The following is a 25,337-nucleotide window of genomic DNA, read 5'->3' on the forward strand; positions in this document are numbered from 1 at the left end:
GTGTGGGCGGCGGCATTGAGTTGACGTTAGAGAGCAGGACCAACCAATCAGCTGAAAGAAAAGCTCGCCGACGTCACCGTTAAAGTGAGAGACCGTTTTTTGACTAGAAGTCATTAGCTTGGAATATTACAAGGACAGAAACATCCAAAATGTCTCAGTTATTGTTTGTACTGTCTTGAAGAGCATCAGTGAACTATCGTGTCACGGCTGGAAGAGTTCAAAGTGGTTTGCGTGGTGGGCTCTCCCTTGAAGGAGCGGCTAGGGTAGTGGAGAGGAGGATGGTCTCGCTCACTCCGGTGAGTAATGCTATGAATGCACATTCTTTTTCGTTCCCACTAATTTACTTGCTCGATTTGGAAGCTTCCAGACGTTTCACTAATTAACGTTACATAACATCGCCCGGCGAGTTGTGTTGCGTATAAATGAATGAAATTACACTGTTCTGCATCGCTAGTTTATTTTCTCCAGACCCAGTCCCGCAGATTTAACGTAATGTATTCATATGTATGCAAAGTCTTTTTTATGTGTCAGATAAACGCGAAGTATGCCCGTCGGATGCAGACTCTCTCTTCCCTTTAAGCAAATATAAATATACACTTGACCTTTATTCAAAGTGCTTACCGTTTTGTTATCTAGTAACGTTACTTAGTGAAGTTTAGTGATGTAACGCTGTACCGCTGTTCACTGCAGCCATGAGCGCGCACTCAATCACGTGACACGCTGCTCTAGTACGAGAGACTGGGGGCAGTGTGTAACATTTTGTTTCTGTACCTCAAGTTCTCAAACCTTGTTTACCCCCCCCCCCCCCCCCCCCCCTGTCTGCTTTCAAATAAATCTGTTCAACAACTCTAACTTGTAACTCTACAACTTATTAATAAACTGTGTAAATTAGTTACATGTATAAATTAGTTACAGCTTGCCTAACACAACCAGTAGTAACAAAACATCAACGTTTTAATATTTATCCGAGTTTATTTTACTTCAAACCCTTACTGTTTTTGTAAACATATTAAACAAAAAGGGAAAGTAAATATGCTGACTTTTGCCACAATTATGAGATTATAAATCCTTAATATTTTTCACCCAAATACAGAGGTTATAAGGGGTTAGTTCACCCAAAAATGAAAATTCTGTCATTAATCAATCACCCTCATGTCGTTCCAAACCTGTAAGACCTTCATTCATCTTCAGAACACAAATTAAGACATTTTTAAAGAAATCCGAGAGCTCTCTGACCTCTCCATAGACAGTTATTAAATTAACACTTTCAAGGCCCAGAAAGGTAGTAAAAACAAAAAAGTAAAATAGTCCATGTGACTCCAGTGGCTCAACCTTAATTTTATGAAGCGACGAATATACTTTTTGTGTTAAAAAAACAAACAAAAATAACGACTTTATGCAACAATTTCTTCTAGCCTGTGTCAGACTCTTATGCTGTTGACGCAGCGCACCCTATTTCTACGCCAGAACGCCGCATGCATCGTGGTGCTCACGTGAACGGTGTCGGCCAATGGTAAACCGGCGTTCTGGAAGTGCTGCACTGTTTACACTGCGTCAACAGCGTAAGAGTCTGACACAGGCTAGAAGAGATTGTTGAATAAAGTCGTTATTTTTGTTAGTTTTTTGTGCACAAAAAGTATACTCTTCGCTTCATTGAACCACTGGAGTCACATGGACTATTTTAACAATTGTTTTTACTACTGATGGTGTTACAGCTCATTAATCCTGGGCTTCCCAATAAATGCCACATTAGACAAATCTTGTTGAGTTACATAAGCTATCAAACCTAAGTTTTTTTAGTAGTGTTACAGTAAGTCATGGGTGTGGGTGGTTCATTTTGAAGGAATCTCCCATAATTACTGAACTATTAAAATCTCCCATCATTACTTAACTCTTACAGCCTAGAAATCTAGACTCACCCTAGCGGCAGCAAATGTAATTTGCAGCCAGTGTCGTCTAGCAACTCTCCGTTGGCGTGCGAGCTGGAAAAAATAAACTGTGGTCAGGCCAATCACATCGTGTATAGAGTCGGTGGGCGGGCTTAACATAATGACGGCAGAGTTGACGCGGTTCCGTGTGCTACTTGTAAACAAAGAAGCTGGCGAATAGCTGTCTTTCCAATCGGCTTTGCCCGCGACTCTGGAAGACTTGGAGTTCAGCTTTTCTTTGAGAAAAGAACAAAGAACATCACTGAAGTCATTCTTAAGAAAGGAAGATGTGTTTGGAGGTTTGCCGACTGTATACAGCGAAAGTTTAATCTATCAACTAGCTCCGCTTCACCTTCTTTGTTGCTCTGGTTGGTTGTAGCGCTATCCTATTGCGTGCAGAGGGAATTTGAAAGACAACCGTTTATCCCGCCCCTCGGATTGAGCCCTGCCAATGGTGTGTTCCCAGACCCAACATCTTGATGTGGGTCTGGCTTGTCAGGCTATAACTCTTACACTCCTATATTTATCCTGACTGGCTTTTCTTGACCTTTTGTCATGAAGGAATACTAGTACTTGTGTTAATCTATTATTAAGCCCAGTTAAACAAGCCATAGACATCTTGGTCATATTAGCCTACCTGTTTCCCAGTTCTGTACTTAATTTAAGTATCAAGATAAAGTTAAAGATAAAAGATTCTTTAATATAACTATATAAATACATTATAAAAACAAAATACACATAAGAATAAACATAAAATAATTTTATTATTTTATACAAAATTTTATATTGAATTATTTTAAATATATGTATTATACAACATATTTAAAATATTGAATAAACATAAAATAATTGTATTATTTTATACAAAATGTTATATTGAATTATTTTAAATATATGTATTATACAACATATTTAAAATATTGAATAAACATAAAATAATTTAATTATTTTATATAAAATGTTATATTTAATAATTTTTATATATTTAATTATATAATTGTTATACTATATATATATATATATATATATATATATATATATATATATATATATATATATATATATATATATATATATATATATATATATATAAAAAAATAACTATTAATAAAATAATTATTTTAAAAAAATACAAATATTTAAAATGTTTATATAAATACATTTAACTATATGTAATTATTATAATAATATTGTAAAACCAGTCCTGCCCATAAAAAGTCTTAATGCGATTCCTTTAAGTACAAATTGGAATGCAGGAGTGTTGAATGACCCACGGAGGTCATAGGCAATTGCTATATTTACCAGCTCAGTAATATGATCTCTAGCATTCTGGATCACTGTGCTCATGCAATCCCTCCCTGGTCCTCTCACTCTGGGGCTACAGCCTTTAAAGCAACAGACTGTCCATGGAAAATGCTACCGGTGAGCCTCTTCTCTAGTTTACTCGCTCTTTTCTCTAACTTTAAGCTGTTTTGACTGGTATCCAATGCTTCGAGGTCGGTGGGGGAGAACGCATGACATTCTCAAGTCATCATTTATTATGTTCTCTATTGTTAGCCGTTCAGCCTAACCAGGATTTGGATTGTAATGGAAATCTAGCGTTTAAACTGATGCCTGGATACCGAATGTTAGTTAACTTAGTTTTAAAAGATGCTCTCATAACCGGTTTATTAACCTAGGGAAGCTTTTATATTTCTTGCGTCCCATAGCTTTTATATAGGTCTATTTCAGTAATATTTGTCTAATACCATTTCATTAATATTTGTCTAATTCTTGTTAAAGTGTATATATATATATATATATATATATATATATATATATATATATATATATATATATATATATATATATATATATATATATATATATATATATATATATATATATATATATATATATATTATATATATATAGTGTGTATATTTATTATTATTATATTAACGTTGTCTTGGCCAAATATCCCTTAACTCTCCTCTGTATTTTTTGTTGTCTTTTTAGGTTTGAGCAGTGAACAGTCTATGTGAGGAATAATGAACTGCCACCTCTGTTTTTCCGTCTGCTAGAACCAAGAACGGCTCTACTTACAGTAGGTACCCCTGAACCTAACACCCACCTGCTAGCGCAGCGCACTCTGCACACATGATACCGAAAGAGAGCCGTGACACTTAAAAACAACATTCAGGGCTACAGTTTGTCTCTGGCGATTTTTTTAGGGTGTGTTGATCCAATGCAAGTTATTGGGATCATCCTTTGAAATTGAAAATTAGCAAAGCTGTATGTCTATACACCTGCTTTGCAATTTTATTTGTACACGTTAATCCCCATGTTGTCAATTTCATTGTCTCCTTTTTATAGACAGTGGCCCTAATGTCAGTCTGTTACAAAATCTGTGTTCCACATTCTTTATTCAGGTTGTCAACATTGTAAACGACTTAAAAACCTAGAATGATGTCTTTTAAATTTGTAGTCTAATCTTTCCAGAATGAATAAGCTTCGAAAACTTCGAAAACGTTTGATGTCCTGTTTTATGACTGGATAGCTGCAGATATAAAAGGTAGATTTGGAGTATTGTTGAGAGGCGAGTCTTGCCAGATTGCCTTTGGTCAAGGGGTGGGGGTGGGCTGGGGCGATGAGGGCCTGGGCGTCAGTTTGGCCACTGAGCTCTTATCTGCTCACATTTCAGGGTAAATATAGCTGTACCCAAGACTTTGCCTCAAGTCTTCAGCATATTGTTTGTGTTGCTAACAAAAACACCTGCACGAGTTTCTGAATTAGTGAAGTATTTTATTTGAATGGCCATAGTTTTTGGTGCAATAGCACAGGGGGCTTCCTGGAGAACCGTTCTGATGCTGCACATATGATAATAGGGATGTTTCAAGAGTAAAAAATAAAACAGGCAATTGTGAGACTAATGTTTACATTTAAAGTCATGTTGTTGGATATTATGGCACAATTCACAGAAATAAAAATCACAATTACCTTTTTATTTTTTTACTTTGAGGTAGAAATTGCATTTCATTGCTTTCCAATTGTGGAAGAGCTAAAAGTAATCTGACGTGTTAAATGTGAATGTTAAGGAGCAGTGGTGGTTTGCATGTAATGACAGCACATCTATAAGTGTGGATGTCTGTCAGGCATCACGGGCTGACAATTCCCCACCTGTCACATACTCCCAGACAGAGACACTCCCACAGCTTAAACACTGACCGCTGACTAAACCCACATTTCATATTCATTACACATTTCATTGTGTAATACTGCACACAAAAAAAATACACCCAGTCCAATCTTATTCTACTAAAAAGAGTTTTATTATGAAAGTTTCTTTATTATTAATACATTTTTCATTGCAAATATTTCTCACAGATGATGATGAGCCTGCTTCTATGAATTGGCTAAATATAGTAGCTGAAGCTTATTTATAATTATTGAGTGACATACAATATTGTTGATTTTTTTACAGAAATTAATACTTTTATTCAACAATAATGCCTTAATCTGATCAAAAGTTGCAGTTAAGTCTAAAACGTATTTTAACCAAATGCTTTTGAACTTTCTATTCATCACAGAGTCCTGGAAAAAAATCCACAAAACTATTATAGTTCACCCTAAAATGTAGCCATCATTTACTCACCCTGGTGTTGTTGTAATGCCGTATGACCTTCATTTTTATGGACTTTCAGGTTTAATCCCTGAACCCTGTGAAGAAGATGCCTATGGATTCAACTTTTTTTCTGTTGTTTTGTAACAGTCTCGACAAAAACAAAAGGTCTTCTACTATCTCTTTTTAGATTAGTTTGATATTTTTAGATATCATTTGGTAGGGTTCTTGTGGCTATTGTTACTGTGGGCAAAGAGAGGGAACACAATGTGAAAGCAGCGGAAAACTGTCTTAAGAGTTCTCGTCTGGTGAAAGCATGTTAGCGTCGGTGTGCCATGTGCTTTGGACTGCCTCCAGTGTGCTGCCTACCCCAGATCTACGTGTTGAATTATTGATGCATCTGTGAACGCTGTACTCAGAGAGAGAGAGAGAGAGAGAGAGAGAGAGAGAGAGAGAGAGAGAGAGAGAGAGAGAGAGTGCTCAGAGAGACAGATTAAAGAAATAAGAGCCATCTCACTGAACCCAACACGGATCAACAACACCAGATACTTTTATTTATTCAGACGCTGCACTGCCTTGTGAACAAGAGCCCGTCTCTCCACAAGAACAAACTGTGCCACCTTAAAGAGATATTTCAGTCAAAAATGAAAATTCTGTCATTTACTCACCCTCAAGTTGTTCCAAACCTATATGAATTTCTTTTTTCTGTTAAACACAAAGAAAGAATGGGGCCCATCAACTGTACTTTCTACCCTTCAGAAGAAAGAAATTCATACAGGTTTTGAACAATGAGCAAATGATGACAGAATTTACATTTTTGGGTGAACTATCCCTTTAACGCACACAGTCCAGCTCTGGGAGCTCTCGTTTGATTCAAACAGCAGGGTCCTCACTGCTCCACTCGGGCTGTAGCGCCAAACCAGGCCTCTATGAAAACAATGGCACCCATTTTGTTCCGCAGCTTCATTGAGGGTCCTGTGCTAGCAACGAAGCCCCATAGATTGTGTAATATGTACCCCGCTCAGTGTGTGCTGTGTTTAGACAAGAGTCACATGCTGCTATTCATCGAATACGTTTTCAGGATCAAGCACACAGAACACAAGAGACCTCGGGGCATGACACAGAGTCATTCAAAATTCATAACCGGTAGCGTTTATATCCTACCATATTTGACTAAAATTGCCCAACTGAAGAGAGACACTTTCCCCTAGGCTGAAATACAAAAAGTGTGTGTTCAAAGGGAATTTGAAGAATTTTGGAGCTTGTTGTATATGCTAAAATGATTAATGTCTAGTCAGTTTGTGTAAATGTCAGATGGTGCCATTTCGACAAAAGTGTTTTATTTTACTTTCACATAGAATGTACATTAAATATATATATATTTATACATAGCAGATATGATTTTTTTTTTATCGGATCAACTGGTATTGCATAATCAATTGTACATGCTAATAATTTCCCCTATTTTTACATTTAGGTTATCTTTGCTGTCATATCTAATGCTCAGTTAAACACTAAAAAAACACTAATAATAACTTAAAAACACCGTTAATATAATCTTTAGCAAAGAGTAATTATTTTTCATACAGTAAATGATTGGAGAATTCCATTGAGTTATGAGCTATTTTATGTATGCACGGATGAATTGTTCACAATAAGATAACATGTATTTAGAAGATAGATTGGGTGAACTTTTTAATTCAAGATGAGGGTTAGGGTTAGTATTGGCCAGACTTTTGCTGAAAAAGCCTCACATTTTTCTTATTCCTGTTCTCCTTTTGTTCACAGAGTCCATGCGGCCTGAAATCGATTCACCTCCGGCTGAGCTCCCAGCATGTCTCGTGTCTCATCTACGGCGAAGCGCTATGCCGGCTCTTCTTATACCAATCACTACAGCTCATATGGCTCCTCCCTGACCCCGTCACTGAGCTCCTACGAGAGGGACAAGCTGCCCTATAAGAGCTCCACCTCAGGCTTCTCCTCCTCCAGCTACCTGAGCTCAAGTGCCAGCCGCTCCCGCAACTACAGTTCATCGTCCGAGCCGGACCGGGGTCGGCCTATCCCTCGCACAGATTTGCTAAGCAGCCGGCGCAGTGAGAGCCTGAGCCGCACGCCGGCAAAGGGCTATGGCTCGGGCCTCAATGGGGGCTCAGGATACAGCAGCTACAGCTACTCTCCGGCCCCCTCAAGCTACCTCTCCACCTCACCCGTGTCCTCCAGCATCTCTCTCAGTCGCAGGAAGTCAGTGAGTCAGAGCGATTTGACGCACGATCTGTCAGCTCTGGGCCTGAGCGACACCTCCAGCGGCAGTGGCCTGAAGCAGTCCTACCGGAGCCGGGGCACTGACGCATCTGACTCCTACAGCAGCGCTCGCTCCAGCTACGGCCTCTCGCGGAGCTCCACGCAAGAGGGTCTTGGCGGCAGCGGCCTGAAGAGCAGCAGCAGCCGATTCTCCTCCAGCTATCGCTCCACTTCACCAGTCAGAGAGGTAAGAGCATGTTACAAATTTTTTCTTGGGAAAACTTGGTGTTCTATTTTCTATTTCCATAACACGCTTATGTCATGTTGATGATTCATGGGGCAACTTTTTGAGCAATGTTCCTGTCAACGGGCAACCAGGTGAGACACAGGGCCCACGACTGATCTAAAGTATCCATATAGAAATGTGTTGCCCAGTCTCAATGGGAAAGTGCCCATGCAACATCACCTGGCAACATTGCTCAAAAAAGTTGCCCCATGTATCATCACCTTAAGGCATGTGTTTTTTCACCGATCCTCAAATTTACATTGCTCTCCTTTTTCAACACAAGTTTGAAGGGTTACACACAAGTGTTACAAAAGAGCCCTTCCTCTCAGAGAGTTTGAGCTGAAATGCTTCAAAACTAAGGAATGTGTAACATTCAACTGTCTTTCAATTGTCTCCTGAACTCCCGAAGTGAAGTGAGCTCATCTTAGGAAGCTGCAGATAAAATGATTGATGTGGTCACATATATTTGGAATAGCATACTTCCATAAAACTCTTACTACTAGTATTTAGTGTGTTTACTGTGAAAGCCCAACAAAAAGCACAGCAAGCCTTTTTTAATAGTTAGTAATTTTTTAGTAATTTCTTTCCCCAAATCGTGCAGCCCTATCATGATGCAATGTGCTCTACTCTACCTTTCATTTCCAGTGTGACAAATGAACCGAAAAGAATATCAGCTGTGATTTTTAACATCTCCTTATGAGACATTTGTACTCAAAAAGTAGCAGGCCATGTGACAACAGTGCGGCATACTACTGTCATACTTGAATTTATACAACCCTGTTTTATACATGAATTTATACAACCCTACTGGATTAATAGAACTTCTAAAGATGAATTGAAATGTCTGCTTACATTATACCATGCTAAATAAGGCACTGTGGAATACAGTCTGTGGCTATTCTTTTAAATGAATTGCTGTTTATGTCATTAATGTAGCTTCTTCTCAACAAGTGAACCCAGGCTAAAAGAGGAGCGCGGAGCAGTAATGTCTATCTGACTTTGAAATGATTAGTCTAGACTAGTTTAAACATGAAAGTTTCAGAAACGAATCAGCAAGTCTGAGTGTTTTTGTCAACTCTATTTAATTACCACACTAATGCTTATATCCAGATATCCAGGCCATGTATGCCTTGTTACTCCGCAGGCTATCGTGGACTAATACAAGAATTAGAGGATATGTGCTTCCCTAAAGCGTTCAAGACTATCACCAAGCAGACCATTATTTATTACAATACTGTTGGAATGGAGGAAAGCATTTGGTTTCTGCTATTTTAAATTATAGGTTAAAAAGGCTTTGGTTTTTAGTGGTGCATTCTCAGTGTTGCCACAAGAGGTGCTATAAGGAGCATTAGTGTAAACTGTCTTTTATGGTTGATGTTTTTCTTGCAGACATTGCAAAATATAGAATTTAACTGTTGGAATTAGACTAAATGTTGCTCCACTCTGGTCCATAAATCTATCAGTCTGTAAGGTCCATACATATTTTTAACATTTTTTTTTTTACTTTCTTGATGATAAATTAAAATTACACTTATTGTGGTTCGATGAATTTGAGATTTCAGCTTATTTCAGTTTTCAGTATTTGTTATTATTATTATTGTAACACATCAGATGTAGTGGCTCAGACATCTGAAGGTAATTCTATCAGCCTTTTGAGTACTGACGTTTGTAACCACCACAGTAAAGAATAGGCATACAGCAGGATTGCACACTTGCAGTGCCTTTGCTAGTGTGACCAAACGCCCTGTTTTCCCTGGACATGTCCTGTTTTCAAGTCCTGTCCTGGCCCTAATATAACAATTTTCTATCCATTCAGAGGGGGCATACTTTAAATGTATTGAAATTAATAAGGAATCTTTGTGTAAACTTCGAGTATCATTTGAGTATCTCATTGCCAGGCCGAGTGTCCTGGTTTTCAGTAATCAAAATATGGTCACCCTAGCCTTTGCATACTTGTGTAGTGAATATTTCTGGCCTAATATGTCTGTGCACTTATCCTGGTTTATCCAAAGTATTTTTTGCTGACCAAATCAGTTTTATCAGTGCGAGGAAGAACACAGGCTGCAGCGGGTTTACGATTGGCTCCGTCTCAGCGTACCATTAAACTATCTTGTGGTTTTCCAGCCGATGGTAGGTTAGTGTTACTGAGAGTCTTCCAGCATTAACACAGTTTCCCCCGCCACAGTCTGACTCTTTCCATTCAGCGGTTTTATTGATGATGCCAGTGTGTCTCAAATGGATAATTTTTACTTTTTTAGCCTAGGAGTAAATGATTCCGGTCACGTTTTCTACTACTTACTCATTGTGCCAAGATGTTTTATATAACAGGCCTTGTTAGTATGTAGGCTGATCCACAACATTAAGTAATCTCTTTTTTTTTAAGCTTATTGTGTCCTGAAAACTTTTAACATCTGTTTTGATGAGGCTCAGACCTACTGGGGACAACCGGCTTCTTTTTTTGTCCCCTTTTTGGCTGCAGCTGTGTAACTCAGAGACTCGGATCTTCTTCTCCTCACATGAGGTCCTTAAAGAGGAAACCGAGTGAGGACTGAATTCTCCTTCTGAGTACAAAATGTCCCTCCGGTGTTTTCTTCTGTTTAAAGATGCGTGTGGATGTTGGCAGGTTTATTTACTGCAGAGTTGAATTTCACTCACTCAGGTTTAATCACCACGTGTCCTCTTTTATCACGAGAGCATCCGAAATGTGTGATTCTGTTTTATAACAGCTCACTTGCTATTTTAAAAGGTTCTTCACACATTTCAGCAGTTTGTATTAAATGAAACTGTAGTGGTGCCCTGATGCACATCAAGTGTTTTGACTGAAAGCCAAGATGGATCTCTGGCACTCGTTCAAAGTGTCTAATTATACATTTTCAAGAAATGCATGAATCCATCTGGTTGCCTTTACCTTTTCACCCTTGTTGTGTTCTGTAGTGTGTCGAGGAAATGTTGTTATTGCTGTTTGTTGTGTATATAGACTTAGTTATAAGACTGGAAGGGACAGCGTGATCCTTGAAATCTCTGAAATGCCACTTCAGTAGCAAGGCACCTAACTTCCTGTTTCTATATAAACACAGATTAACACGCTCAGTGTTCTGCATTTTTCTTTATTATTAGATCATCTTCTGTGAAATATGGCGTGATTAAGACAGACAGCCATGAAGAAAAACAAATAGATTCACTAAACGACAGCACTAAACTAATGCAAAGTGAGTTTAATGTATTGTAACACTAAGAGTCTTCGTCACGCAATATCAATATCTTACTAACTAAAATTATGACAGTTTGAGATGCGTATACAACCTGTGTGGCCTTCAAAAGTGACTTTGTTCTCATTTAGGTAACTTTCATGCTACACGTGCAGTTAAAGTGTTTTTGCTGTATCTAGAACTGGGCTGCAGCTGATGACATTTGACCTACCATCTCATAAGAGCATAATGGCCTCAGTCTGGTGTTCTCTTTTGGGGTTTAGTCGTTTCATTTCCTGTTCCAATTTCTCTGCCACTTTTACAGGCAAAGTTTAATGCTTCTCTTTAATACTTTAGTGAGGGTGACTGCTGAGCTGAGTTGAGCATGGAGCCAAGCACAAAAGATTAGACATATTGTCCCACTTTTTGTTGGTAGTTGTTCTGTTTTAAATCTGATTATGTGTCCTCGGATTGAGAATGTAGCAAATAATCAGTCTTTTTTTTCCCATTTCCCTATTATCGTGTAGCTTTGCATAATATTTGATGCATATTTACAGCCATTTTTTTATGTATGTGTCTTATTGGTAAAGTTGTATGACAGTTTAAAGTGATAGTGAATGGCTATTCTGTGGAGGTTCAGCTTTAAATCTATAAGTAAAATGTATCTATCGCAAACATACATAAATAATGACAGAATTGATATTGCCTGTTGTGTGATTACACAATAACACAAAAGAAGATATTTTGAAGAATATCTGTAACCAAACAAACCATTTTTTTCCCCAATACTATGGAAGTCAATGGGGCCTATCCACTTACTGTTTGGTTACAGATATTCTTCAAAATATCATCTTTTGTGTTGAACAGAAGAAAGAAATTCATACAGGTTTAGAACAACTTGAGGGTGAGTAAATGATAACAGAATTTTCATTTTTGGGCTAACTATTCCTTTAATATATGCTTGTTACAAAAACATTTCGAAAACGTTGATGTATAAGCCCTGTTAAAGTTTAACTTAAGGGTGGTAATTCAGAGCCCCGCCACCAAACATCACACTCTCCCTCTGAGGTGTCTTTTTGATGTAAGGAATGTTGAAACTGATTTAGAGCGTTCCTGTGAAAGGTTGTTTAAAAGTGGTCCCTTTAAAATGAGTAATGCGTCTTTGACGTCCACATGATTATTGTAAATCTCTGTCAATGGTGGCGTGTTTAACCCGCTGCCCTCAGTGACGTCGGATTCGCGCATCAAGCTCGTGCCCGGAGCTCGTGTGGGCGGGACTGGCACTAGTGAAAAGACATGGACCCGCGCGCTGGCTCCAGCCTGCAATCTGACAACTTTAACTCGAACTCGTCTACTTTGACACATGAAGGAATTGTTCTTTGCATTTTGGAACAACATCCTTTGTTGTTTTTTATATTGGGAAAAGTGTTTTGGTTGTAGTCGGTCAGCGCGCGATGCTTTTTATTCGTCCCCAATGCTGCCTCGCACCGCTGTAGAGGTCGTTTCCTGATCAAGTTTCTCACCTGAAGGACCTTTCTTCATTAAAAAAGGACGCTGGGATATTTGATACTAGAGAGTCCATAGTGGCGATTTCTTACAATTGGTGTTTATACGCCACAGAAGGATTTTATTGATTATGTCCAGCATGCGACATTCATATAGAGTTACAGTACCAGAGGAGCCTCCTGCGACTGCTTTCCCACTTCTAAAACAAGAAATGCGGAGGAAAAACTCTACTATGTCCGGCTCCATGCTGGTCTCTACATTCGTTGGGCTTTTGATTAATCATGCCAAGGTATGAATACACCTTTTTATGCGTATTACGGCAAGCAGTTTAAACATGTATTCCTTTAAACTCACTAGCTTCTATTGTTATGCTACTAGTATTTATTATTGGGCCTATGTTTTTTTTTTCACTACTGATTGTTCATAACATTCCAGTAACATTTGTTACTTTTCTGGGTTTCTTTCTAGCATGTAGTTGTTTCTGGTACCTTTTCCATGTTGATTAGTAGTATCTATTCATTAGGTAACTAGTGTTTATTATTTCTTAGTTACAGGTAACTAGCAAACATACTTTTCCACTCAATTGGTATTTATAAAACAGACAGACAATTTGAATTCTAGTCATAAGTGAACCACAGATGGTAGATACCATGATCACATACTAGTCATTACTGGAATAAGTCTAACTAGTGAAAAAAGTAGTAGTCATCAGATTACTAGCAATACAAATATGCATTAGTTACATAAAATGGATGCTAGTTAATTTCAATGGATAAAAGTTAAAGCATGAATGAGGGTTATTGAGGCCCATTAAATAAGCCTTAAAAAGTAGTTCATAGTGTGATGGCATTAATATTGCACTTGCCACCATCAGTAAGGATCAGTATTGTGACAGGTCACTGCTTATATCATGGTAATTTAATCTTTCTTGCATTTTCTGTTGCACAGCAGTGCATTTACTTATTTTAACCACATGCTGCTTGTTTATGCTGGCATGCCACTTAAAATTGATAAATCAGTCTTACTGATCCTATAATAATGTTCTACACTTCAATTAGCGGGCCTTACATTGAGTGTAACAAAGCACACACAATTATGCAAATCAAATGCAAATCAGCCTGCTTGCAGCTGATGTATGACGCATGAGGCAGTTCAGAATGGCGGTTCATTATTATGTAATGAGCAGAAATCCCATTAGAGCTCAGTCCTGTATCCGGCAGTGCTCTCAGTCCCACCCCATGCCACCGAGGTCAGTAATGGCCTGGCTTTGCCGCTGAGCCTCCATTATCTGCCTCGCGATTAGTTTCAGCCTCACGGAATGCCCTTTAATTTTCATCAGGACACTTATATATTAAAGGACCCATATATTTAGTGAATAATAGAGTGTATCTTTTTTACCTACACCTGCTATGATTGGACTGTTTGTAAAGGCTTATTAAACAGGCACAGTAGAACAAACATGATTCTGCATGATCATGATATGAGAAACATGATTGTACATCCATGCACCTTTTGTGAGTCACTTTCACTGGTCACTGACCTGGCAGTGTGACATGCATTATGTGATTGTGAAGGACACGGACTACCAGTACCAGCGGTGCCTTTATCTTTGTTTGTTGAGACAGGACTGTCTAGATGGAATGTTTTGCACCAGTGTAACACCTAGACATAGCCTCAGGACATGGGACAGAACCCAGTGCTACCATCCATATTACACACACTTGTTAAAAGTCATGCCGATTCTGTCCCTGCTGTGATGGACAAATGAAGGAAATTCAGGTCTTCGAACGTTGTCTGAGTTGCAGAAATTTTTTTAAACGGAAGAAAAAGTGTTTCAAGGAAAACCTCACATACAGCCGGGAGATGTGTGGAATTCTTAGGCTGGGAGTGTAGGAAAGGAGACAAAGTTGACATAAAACAGAAACGGTATAACCTCTAAACAGTACCTGACTGGTTCATCTTTAAACCAGCATCCAGAGCACTTCAACTAATATTTATGTGGGTCAGTGCTGATGTCTGAAGGCCGTCAGTCGGGACGTTTTATCTGGGCTTTTGCTCCACATTTTCCTTTCACAGCAAGCTGTTATAAAAGCAGGATTAGTCTTCCATCACCTCTGTAACGGGAATAACGGTGAACAGAACACCGTGACCCACTTCCACAGTCTCCGGACACCAGAGAAATAGAGGGGGAAAAAGTGTTATAGAGGAGTATTTGACTTCTAAAATCACTCTTTATCAACAACATAGAAAGCAGAAACACGTATCAAGTCATTATATTATGTTCTAATGCTTCATTAGACATTGAAATAATAAAACCGTGTAACTAATGCATTGGAGTTCCTCACCCAAAGTCTGGAGCAATTTCAATAGAGACTTTCCTCATGCTCGGTATGACTCTCGTATCATTTGGGCTGGTGTTCTTTTAACAGGTTCCTCCAGGGTTTTTGAGGCACTTCTCACACTGCCACCAAGTGTTGTACACTTCTCAGAAGGTTATTAGCTGTACCACTATAGCTCTGGCAGCAACAACGGCATCGTCTAATTTAACACAGCAGAGGATGTCTGCTTCACACTGATTCACACTTATCTAAAATAGACTTACTTTGTACAAATGTTCTCTTAACATGCAATAGGACGTTTGACGTTCATTTTGACTTCTGTTTTATTTTAGTATCAGGCTGGAAGTTGATTTGCAGATGTTCGGATGGCCATGTTTTCATATGGACTTGCGGTTTAGTGCATGTAAAAATCCTGTGAGAAGATGCGGCCATCAGAGATGACTACCATGATCAGCGTTGCCGTGACAATGATGACAAATCAGCCAATGAGCGGACATCCCATGTGAAAAGATGCTATTTTAGGCAGTGCTGATATTACTCAGCAGAGTAGGACAAACTGGGCTGGTGAGCCTATTCCTGTGAAATATGTGTTCAACAAGAATTCAGATAATACCCAGTTAATGAGTTTGTTAAACATTACTGGTGTGATATATAAACTGTTTGTTCCCCAAATATTGACTGCTTTGCCCTCAGTAGCCAGGACAAATGTGGTCAGTGTGAACATCTCGGCCAGCACCGAGTAAGTTCGTCACAGTTCCAGCACAGGGCGGATCATGTGTCCCCTCCCGTGCTTTGGCACGACAGAAAACAACATAGTGTCAGATTTCTGGCTGGTCCACTTCAGCACTCTAGCACCTCTACCAAAACACAGATTATATGGAAACATGGATCTCCATTTCCTAGAACAATTGACTTGACTTAAGGTGCGGTCACATTTAACGTTGCTTGGCAGATTTTCTAAATCTATTCGTTTTAATAGGAATTGACACGATCAGGAGTTTTGCGCACAATTCTCACCCGCAGATTTCGCTTATATTTAAATTGGTCATGCGGATTCGCAACAGTGACCAAAAGAAAGGGTTGATAGTGACTTATGTGTGAGCGGTGCTTAGTGCTTCACCTCACTATTGACTAGACAATGGACAAAATTTTGGCTAATTTGACCGCACCTAAGACAGAATAATGTTTCAGTGCCTTTTACAGTTTACTTGAAATGTGTAACTGCTGATGTCTAGACACTAGCTGGGTTTCCATCCAAACGTGTAGCGAATCTTTTCAAAGTTCACAAAAAAGAAAAAAACTAATGCGAATTAGGTGCGTTTCCATCAAGTTGTTTGAGTGGATGACCTAGTTACCAAACCCAACAGTAAATAAAACTCCCTCAGCTTAACCTTAACATGAAAAATGCTTAATGTGGCTTAAGAAAGTGATATTAAAAGACCAAACTCGGCAAACACCAAACTAATAAAGCATACTATGTACAGAAAAGCAGATGAGTCCAGAATATGAACGCAACACGTTTCATTACACGTTAAGCGCTTTCCTCCCATAGAAAACCAAGAAAACACTTATAATGTGGCTTAATTGAACCAACAGTTATAAAAAAAAAGACAAAATACGTTATACATTATTAATAAAACACAGGCAGGTTTAGCACTTATATCACTTTCTTAGTACATTAAGCCACGTTAAACTTTTTAGAATGACCCCATCAGGGGAAACAGACGATTTAGTCACGTGGGTTTATTATTCGCTACGTCAGAATTTATTCGTCAAATGAAAAAGCGATTTTTCGCACAAGTCAAAAACTTTTTTGCGAATTAATGGATTTTTTTTGCAAAATGTGTCATTTCCATCACTCGTTTCTGATGCGATACTTCAACATGCGCATAAAAACAGGGTGATGCAAACATAGCTTATAACCTGTGCTAATGTTCTGTCTCTCTGTTTTTCAGAACTCAAAGAGTGCCCAAGGCCTGGTGGGGCTTCGTAATTTGGGAAATACAGTAAGTGTTTTTAATGGGATGTATGTAATTGTGTAATTGTATTCTGTGGGACTTTTTTGTGAACTTTTGGCTCAACCAGTGGCGTGACTTTCGAGATGGGCTACCTGTTTGTCCACCTACTTGTGATGCAGAAATGGCACGCTTCACCTTTAGAATGTAATAACTGTAATTCCCATGTTCACACACACCAGCAAATCAATTTGAAATCATTCAAAATATTTCCATTGACAAGTGTAAGGTCTTCCGTGTTGACCAACTCATTTACACATATTTTTTTGTCATGTAGTGTATATATAGTACATATAGTATATGTACGCAACGTACAACACATCCAACATGCTAGAAATAGATCAAAACTGTGAGATTTCACGATATCTGGTTAACACTACTAAGCAGTAAGGAGCAAAAATGTTTTCATATCGCTTTCACATTCCTCGGTCTATTTCCATTTGGTGAGATTATTTTTCATGATATCTCTTCGCTCTCACACTCACTTAACTTGCTTTTGCCAAGCAACAGTATGTGTACAGTCCAAAAATAAACCCTTACACATTGCAGTCAAGTCTGCTGCTGCTATGAAACTCTAGACTTATGTCACTTGTTTTGTAGCTACTTTAGCTTTTTCTAATTTCTGCTTAGTGAGCATGTACAATGTGTCTTTTTTGTAGATTTTTGTAAATATTTGCGTGCATTAAATATATAAGGAATTGTCAACTGTCAAAAAACTAACTTGTTAAAAAAAAGCTTTATTGTGCCTAATGTCATTTTGTCTATTTAGTGCTTAATTTAGGGGCTTTTAAAAATAAATGAATATATATATATATATATATATATATATAAATATTTTCTCTTTCTTTCCCTCGCTAGTGTTTTATGAACTCCATCCTTCAGTGTCTTAGCAACACACAGAGCCTGCGAGACTACTGTCTTCACAACTCCCACCGCCGAGACCTCAACAACAACAGCCGCACAAACACTGCTCTCATGGAAGGTGAGTGCGCTCGGCACAACACGGTCCCTGCCGGTCTTACAGCGGCCAGTGCTTTTTCTTCTGGTAAACCGCAAACCTTACTGAAAGCCTCTTTTGTCATGACTACAGAGTTTGCCAAGCTGATACAGACAATGTGGACCTCTTCAAGCAGTGAAGCCGTCAGCCCCTCTGAGTTCAAAACACAGATTCAGAGATTTGCCCCCAGATTTGTAGGCTACAAGTAAGTCTCATCTTACGTGCATCTTATTCTGCTCAAAGTGGAAGCAGGTTTTATACAGACAAGCACCACGTACATTACATTTTTTTAAATTCAGAAAATGATAAATACTTTATCTGCCTATTACATTTTTCTGTATCTCTTTTCATACTCTACATTGTGATTTAGTGGTGCTTACATTCACTAGAATAGAATTTAAATATTTAGGGCCCTATCATACACCCGGCGCCAGACGCAGCGCAAGTGTTTTTTGCTAGTTTCAGCCTGACGCAGTTACCATTTTCACGTCCAGCGCCACATTGTTTAAATAGAAAATGCACTCGCGCCCATCTGTTCGCCCATGGGCGGTCTGAAAATGAGGTGTGTTCAGGCGAATTGTTGTCGCGTTGCTATTTTGAGGCAACTGAAATCGACAGTGCCATTGACCAAAAACCTGGTCTAAAGTCACTGCTGTAATATTATTATTTTTTGTTATTTAAAGAGCGTGTTAGCAATATGCGCCTATAGGCGGGTGCACAACACGCACACACTCTGCTTATTACACACACAGGGTCGTGCACACAAACATGTTAAATATGAAGAAATTAAAGGATTAAAATGCTCAGGGAGCTTTGATGGAATCCGGCTTGTCCCGTAGATGGTCTGCTCACATGCTTTAACCTTGCACGAACATATCCGTTTCCTCGCTAGAGAAAAGCAAATGGCGAATCTGCCATGGCCGAGTGCAACTGGCTTTTAAAGGGAATGGGAGATGAGACTCTGGGTGGTTTATTGCACGTTATGCCCAAAACACACCCATTACTCATTAAGAGAATAGGGACAACCCTTTTAGACCATGCGTCATGCACCGACCATTTTTCCAGCAAAAGTGGATTCAGACCATGCGCTTAGATAGTTAAAATAGGGCCCTAAATATTTATCAGCCTAATATAGCCATAAAATTGCCTGATTATCAGTAATAATGTAATGTCTTATTAATGTAATGCAGTCCAGTTCAGTTTATTTATGTTTATCAGTAGCTGGCTCTGGTTTTGTAAAGTATTGAGATATTTGTGTAATTTTTCCAGTCAGCAGGATGCTCAGGAGTTTCTACGTTTCCTGTTAGACGGCCTGCACAATGAAGTGAACAGAGTCACGGTCCGTCCACGGGGAAACATGGAAGACTTTGATCACTTGTCGTAAGTGTACTCTCTGTATGAGTGTGGGTAATCCTCGAATGACAAGTGATCACAATTTTGTAATTTATGTCTTGAATTACAGTGATGAGGAAAAAGGGAAAAAGATGTGGTCTAAGTACTTAGAGAGAGAAGACAGCAAAATTGTAGGTAAGTGTACACTATTATTTTAGTATTATTTATATACTATTACAGTACATAAATAATACTATATATTTCCATCTAATATTGATATTTTGTTTTATTTTAGCATGAAAATATTTGTCATAGTTTTAGTTAACAATGACAACACTGCACTGCACACAGATCAAAGAGCTTTGGGTTATCATTGTGCTCCATTCCTAAACACAATTCTGCCGTTTCTCTCTGTCCTCAGATTTGTTCGTAGGCCAGCTGAAGAGCTCTTTGACCTGCAGTGAATGTGGCTATTGTTCCACTGTGTTCGATCCCTTCTGGGATCTTTCCTTACCTATCTCTAAGGTCAGTTCATTGAAGAGTACGTGCACATTCAGGCTTTATAATACACACTTTGGAGAAATGAGTGGGTGTTAATGGAGTTCCTCTGCCTAGAAGGGCTATGGAGAGGTGAGCCTAATGGACTGCATGAGGCTCTTTACTAAAGAAGACGTGCTGGATGGGGACGAGAAGCCGGTAATTATCATTTTTTCATTCCTATCATTTTAATAATGTGGAAATGGATATAAACCAAAGCATCTAATTGTTCCATGTTTTCACCCAGACATGTTACAGGTGCAAAGCCAGGAGACGATGTACAAAGAAATTCACAGTGCAGAAGTTTCCTAAAATATTAGTTCTTCGTATCCTTTTCTAATGCAATCTGATTTCATTGTGATGTCACTGGGATGTCATTTGTGTGTTTGTGGACAGTAAGCACAGAAAAGATCGAGGCAATGTTTGTGTGTGCAGGAATGTGCTGATTGAAGCGTTCCGTGACAGGTCTCTCTGAGATCAGCAGTGTGCCCAGTCTCTTCTCCTTAACCGCTTGACTTGTTCAGATCTGAAGCGCTTCTCAGAAGCCCGCATCAGAACCAGCAAACTGTCTACTTTTGTCAACTTCCCCATGAAAGACCTGGACCTCAGGGAGTTCGCCTCAGACAGAAGCAGTGAGTAAAGACACTTCAGTCCTAGAGTGAATGTGCAGTGGCACTTGGAATGAAATGAAAAAAATGTTTTCTAAAAATGTATCATTTTAGTTCAAATATAACTGGATCTTCCAGTGAAGTGACTCTGCTGACGTATGTTGGAAATGTACAATAATTTAGGGGTAATTTAAAAGACACAGTTTTCAACTAAAAACAGGAAACTTTTTATGCGTTTTGGCTGTTTATTTACACGACAACAGTGTTTTGGGGGCCTAAAAACGCACGTTTTTGAAAATGTTATTGTCTCCATGTAAACTACAAAAATGTGAATTTGTGAAAACGGTGACATATAATTCAAAATATTAAATAATAACTATAAGTAACTTTTAGATCCATTATTGGTTCCCACGTGTCTTTAAAAAGCCTTAAAATGTCAAATTTAATTTTATAAAAAGTCTTAAATATCTTAAATGATATAACAGATGTCTTAAATATAATTTTAGGAGGTCTTAAACTTGAGGATGAAAAAGCTGAAATCACGATTCGGCTTTATGGGATTATTCCACTTCAAAAGATGTCATTTTATTAAATAAATGTGAAAAGTCAATGAAAATCACACATTTATGCCAAGCGATTTTTATTTGATCTACTGTTGCTTAATTATGACAATGTTTACTTTATGGTGTTTACATTGTAATATGTTGCAGATTGTTGTAAAGTGCATATTTCATGTGGAAGTAGTTAAGGAGACATTTCAAAATAAGAGTCCTGGTGTCTTTTTGGCTTGTTTATAATTACTGCAGTATTTATGTATTTTTCTAGCTATTATTGGTACACAATAAACTGTATCTGGCATTTAATTCCACCCTGACGTTCTATACATCTTCTTCCTGTTTCAGGTAGTGCAGTGTATAGCTTGTATGCAGTGTCCAATCACTCAGGCACGACTATGGGAGGCCACTACACAGCGTACTGTTGCAATCCTGACAACGGGGAATGGTACACATATAACGACTCCAGGTACTTTCTTTACTTTCACCTCCTGCTCTGTTGCAGTTCAGAGTACCAGGTAGATTTCCCGAAGGTATATAGCATATGTTAGCTTCCAGGGAAATGGTCCTCGTGGTTAGCATGTCAGTAGTGCTCCATTCCACCTTCTAGCTATCCCATCCTCCTCCCCTCACGCCTGCTCCTTCACCTCCCTCCCACTCGCTCCTCCTTAAGTGCTACTAATCTCACACACACGTCTTCTTTCTGTTGTATTGAGGAGGCTGAAAAGTTAATAATACTAAAATGTAATACAATATTTTAAATATATATATATGCATGTATGAATGATAAATTTTAAATAATAATACAATTCTAAAAATGTAAATATATATTGTCAATATATAACTTTTAGATCCATTATTGGTATACAGGGTTCCCATGGGTCTTTATTTTAATTAAATAATAATTTATAATTGACAATCTATATAATAAAAATGAATTAGTCTAAATCTAATATAGGACATCATATTCGAGAAGGAACAAATACCTACATTTTATTCAACGGCCCAAAGTGAGCAAAAATATGTATTTTAACCCTCAGAGCCAGACGGCATCGCCCACGACGTCACACGGCACCTCCGATAAATATCTATATTATTTCATGAAACTTTTATCGATTTTCTTACCGTTTTTTCCAGCAGAAAGCTAACAAGCTAGCCATCACGGGGGTGTCTTTGGTGTCTTTGTAGCCTTTACAGAAGGTTTTCTATCCAGCCTGGAACATGTGCATCTTTTTGGAGTTGTTCAGCAATAAATCAAAACGCTTACATCCAAGATATATCCACTTGATGTCCATAATTTATACATTTTCCGTCATTTTTGCCGCTAGCGCGATGCTAGCTGCCATTTTGGATGAGGGTTTGACCAATGACAGGCTGATCCGTCATCCACGTTGGTGTGCGTCATTACGCATGAACCACAGCTGTGTTATTGTGGAGAGAGAGAGACACACGGCTAGTGTTGAGGAGAGAGAGAGAGAGACGCGCTGCAGTTTTGAGTAGTTTTGTGGAGAAAGTTTGAGGAAAAAGTTTGAGGAGAAAGTTTGAGGAGAAGTTCCTGATAGGAACTGTTTTGAGGCTTGGCACCAGTAAATATCCAAAATCCAAAGAGGCCAAAAGCGCCTGGACTTTTTTTGGAAAAATGTAAATAGTTTTGGTTCTGTATGAGTTATCATGTTTATTCCTGAGTTCCAGGACTCCAAAGACTTGAACAAACTGTTTTCCAGAGGAAATATGCTTAGCTTTTATTTATTTGTGTGTGTTTTCAATAAATATTTGAGTGATTCAATTTCCGTTTTATGTTTTCATTTGTCTTTATGGTCCCATAACTTATTTTACATTCAGGTGACATCAATGCAACACAAATATACTGACAGTGCAACTTGTCTTGAAAAAAAGAGGTGTGTCAATTGTCTGTGCACAACAGGGTTGATGTTTTACAAGCTTTTTTAGTAAATAACACCAGGCGGAAAATTAATTGTAAAAATACCCTTAGGTCTTAAAGGGTTAAAGAGGATACAATTCTGATGGCTTGTAATGTAAATCAATGAGGTCTTTATAACAGTGCAACAGACTACTTACATAAATTTAATGTAAGGATTTAAAGATTTACAAATAAACATTCCTCAAAATTTTGATATATCATATTTGATACTCACACTTTACCATGTTTTTTTTAATAAAAAATATAAAAAGTCGCCTCAGTCCAGCAAATGTTGGAATATTATTATCAATTAAAAAATCTGTAAATATTTCACAGCATAAAGGACGCGTGTAATACAACCTGAAGGTGGACAGGTACAACAGGTGGTTCAGAAAAGTTTTGATTGTTGGTAGTTGAGGCCTTAGAAATTTGCATATCAAATATGATACAGAAGGTTTTATACAGTTAAAATTTCAATGAAAACTTGATTGTCAATTTCTTCTTCCAGAGTCACGCCAATGTCAACCAGCCAAGTTCGCAGTAGTGACGCCTACGTGTTGTTCTACGAGCGAGCTGGACTCTGAGGACGGACTGTGGACAGAGAAGCCCCTTGGGCTGAAGACACATTACACACAGTGCTGCTTCCTCTGGCCCATAATGCAGAATGAACATCGCTCTCTGCTGGCCATCGGGGGAAGTGCACACAATGCCCTCACACTCCACCACTGTGTTCAAGAGGTCCTCACGCCTCTGTGTGTGAGTGTCAGGGCGGCTCGTCATCAGGCAATAACCCAAGTGGCTCCGACTCTGACGTCTCTCTATGCACTGCAAGCAAACTCTCATCCCGACGCGCCTTCCTCTTGATCAAGAACGCCTCAATATTAAAAACGTTGTTTCACTTGATTTTTGTTTTGGATTTCCTTCATGCTTTTTTTTAAAAGTATTTGTTCACCCTGTCAACCTGGGAGATAAAGCGGATGCAGGCGCCCCCTAGCAGGCTGCCGAGGAGCTACAGAAGTGAACTGTTGCAGTACACCTTGTTCTTTTCACCCCCACCCATCATATTTTCTGTGTATGCTTTGTTCTCTCCTCCACTCGCTCTCTTCTCAACTTCCTGAAGGAGTCACAGGAGTTTGTTGTGAAAGTCTGTGGTGGTGAGAGAACGGCGTGTGCCGTGACTTTTATTCGGTGTGGCTGCTACTGATCTTTGAAATGCTGTGAATGGAAATGTGGTCAGAAGGATAAGAGGACGGGAGGAGAAATGAAATGATACTGACAGTATATGGATCCTTGATCTCATGCCATTTGAACAACATGGAAAGAATGTTTTGCAAAAGAAAATCTGTATATTTTTATAAATGATGCAATATAGAGAATGTACTATATACAGTGGTGCTGAAAATGACCCATTACTGTTGTCAGTTAATTTAACAAAGGTAAGAGAACGGCATATATTTATGCTTACAGGTCAGGAAATAATGTGATACGAGTCACACTGTGGCAGTCAAAGTATAAATATATATATATATATATATATATATGTATGAATAAATTTTAGAAGAATGAACTGTTACAATCCTTCTCATGAGTCTCATGTTTTGTCTTTGCTTTTCAATTGATATGACCAGAAGCTGTCTTATGAATAATGAAAAGGGTTTATTTTCTATTAAATATTATTATACGAACTGTTTTATTTGCCATCTTTATAACCCCGTTATCAAGACTTGGGACATAAAAGTTTAACACCTTGGATACAGTACAGCTTACTGTATACATAATTATCAAGATTGTTTTCTTTCTTACAATAATGTAGATAAAAATGGTTGCAAACAAATAGTTAACATTTTAGTATGAAACCACTGTTATTTTAATATTTGTGCTTGTATTTAATAATATTTTGAAATGGCTTTTATTTTTTCAGTTGTTAATTTTGTTATAAGTTTTTGGTTGTTTATATTTCTATTTTATTTCATTGTTAATATTTTTTGGTTTCCATCTAATATTTATATTTTATTTTCGCTTTATTTAGTTTTAGTTAATAACAACACTGGTAAAAATTGAATGAAACTTTATCTTCCCTCCATGCTGTAAAATTCAAGTAACTTTTATCAATTTTATGAAATGTTCCACTTTTAAGTGAAGAAATTACGCTGTAACAGTGTTGTACATAATATGGGATACATACAGCTAAATATAGATTTTTTGTAATTTGTATAAATTTGATCTTAAGTGAATATTATGACAGTTTTAATTGTTAAATATAATAAAGAAGGTCAATACCTCT

At 38.1% G+C, this 25,337-nt stretch overlaps 1 protein-coding gene across 11 annotated transcripts; it reads left to right on the plus strand.

The window, feature by feature from the left end:
• Positions 1–108: 108 nt before the first annotated feature.
• On the plus strand, positions 109–24,482 carry usp2a (ubiquitin specific peptidase 2a). Of its 11 annotated transcripts, none has more exons than XM_079824205.1 (14): positions 109–296; positions 3,927–4,014; positions 7,318–8,017; positions 17,045–17,095; positions 17,963–18,086; positions 18,195–18,306; positions 19,371–19,481; positions 19,564–19,628; positions 19,855–19,958; positions 20,049–20,129; positions 20,218–20,296; positions 20,495–20,602; positions 21,481–21,601; positions 23,562–24,385. In XM_079824205.1, exons 3-14 carry the CDS (start codon positions 7,364–7,366, stop codon positions 23,635–23,637), a joined length of 1,686 nt encoding a protein of 561 aa, XP_079680331.1. In that variant the 5' UTR covers positions 109–296; positions 3,927–4,014; positions 7,318–7,363; the 3' UTR covers positions 23,638–24,385. The 11 variants fall into 11 exon arrangements, with proteins under 11 accessions (XP_079680331.1, XP_079680332.1, XP_079680327.1 ...); XM_079824206.1 differs by lacking the exon at positions 109–296 and adding an exon at positions 3,231–3,350 and having other exon boundaries at positions 20,052–20,129; positions 23,562–24,482; XM_079824201.1 differs by lacking the exon at positions 109–296 and adding an exon at positions 3,231–3,350.
• Positions 24,483–25,337: the final 855 nt, after the last annotated feature.

Source organism: Gobio gobio, assembly GCF_949357685.1.
Source record: "Gobio gobio genome assembly, chromosome: 8".
NCBI classification, from domain to species: domain Eukaryota; kingdom Metazoa; phylum Chordata; class Actinopteri; order Cypriniformes; family Gobionidae; genus Gobio; species Gobio gobio.

Bases quoted from the DNA above. Each gene is read 5' to 3' on its own strand.
- usp2a (XM_079824205.1), top strand. From the start codon at position 7,364: ATGTCTCGTGTCTCATCTACGGCGAAGCGCTATGCCGGCTCTTCTTAT. The intron at 17,096-17,962 runs GTAAGTGTTTTT...TTCCCTCGCTAG, and splicing joins TTCGTAATTTGGGAAATACA to TGTTTTATGAACTCCATCCT. The intron at 19,482-19,563 runs GTAAGTGTACTC...CTTGAATTACAG, and splicing joins GAAGACTTTGATCACTTGTC to TGATGAGGAAAAAGGGAAAA.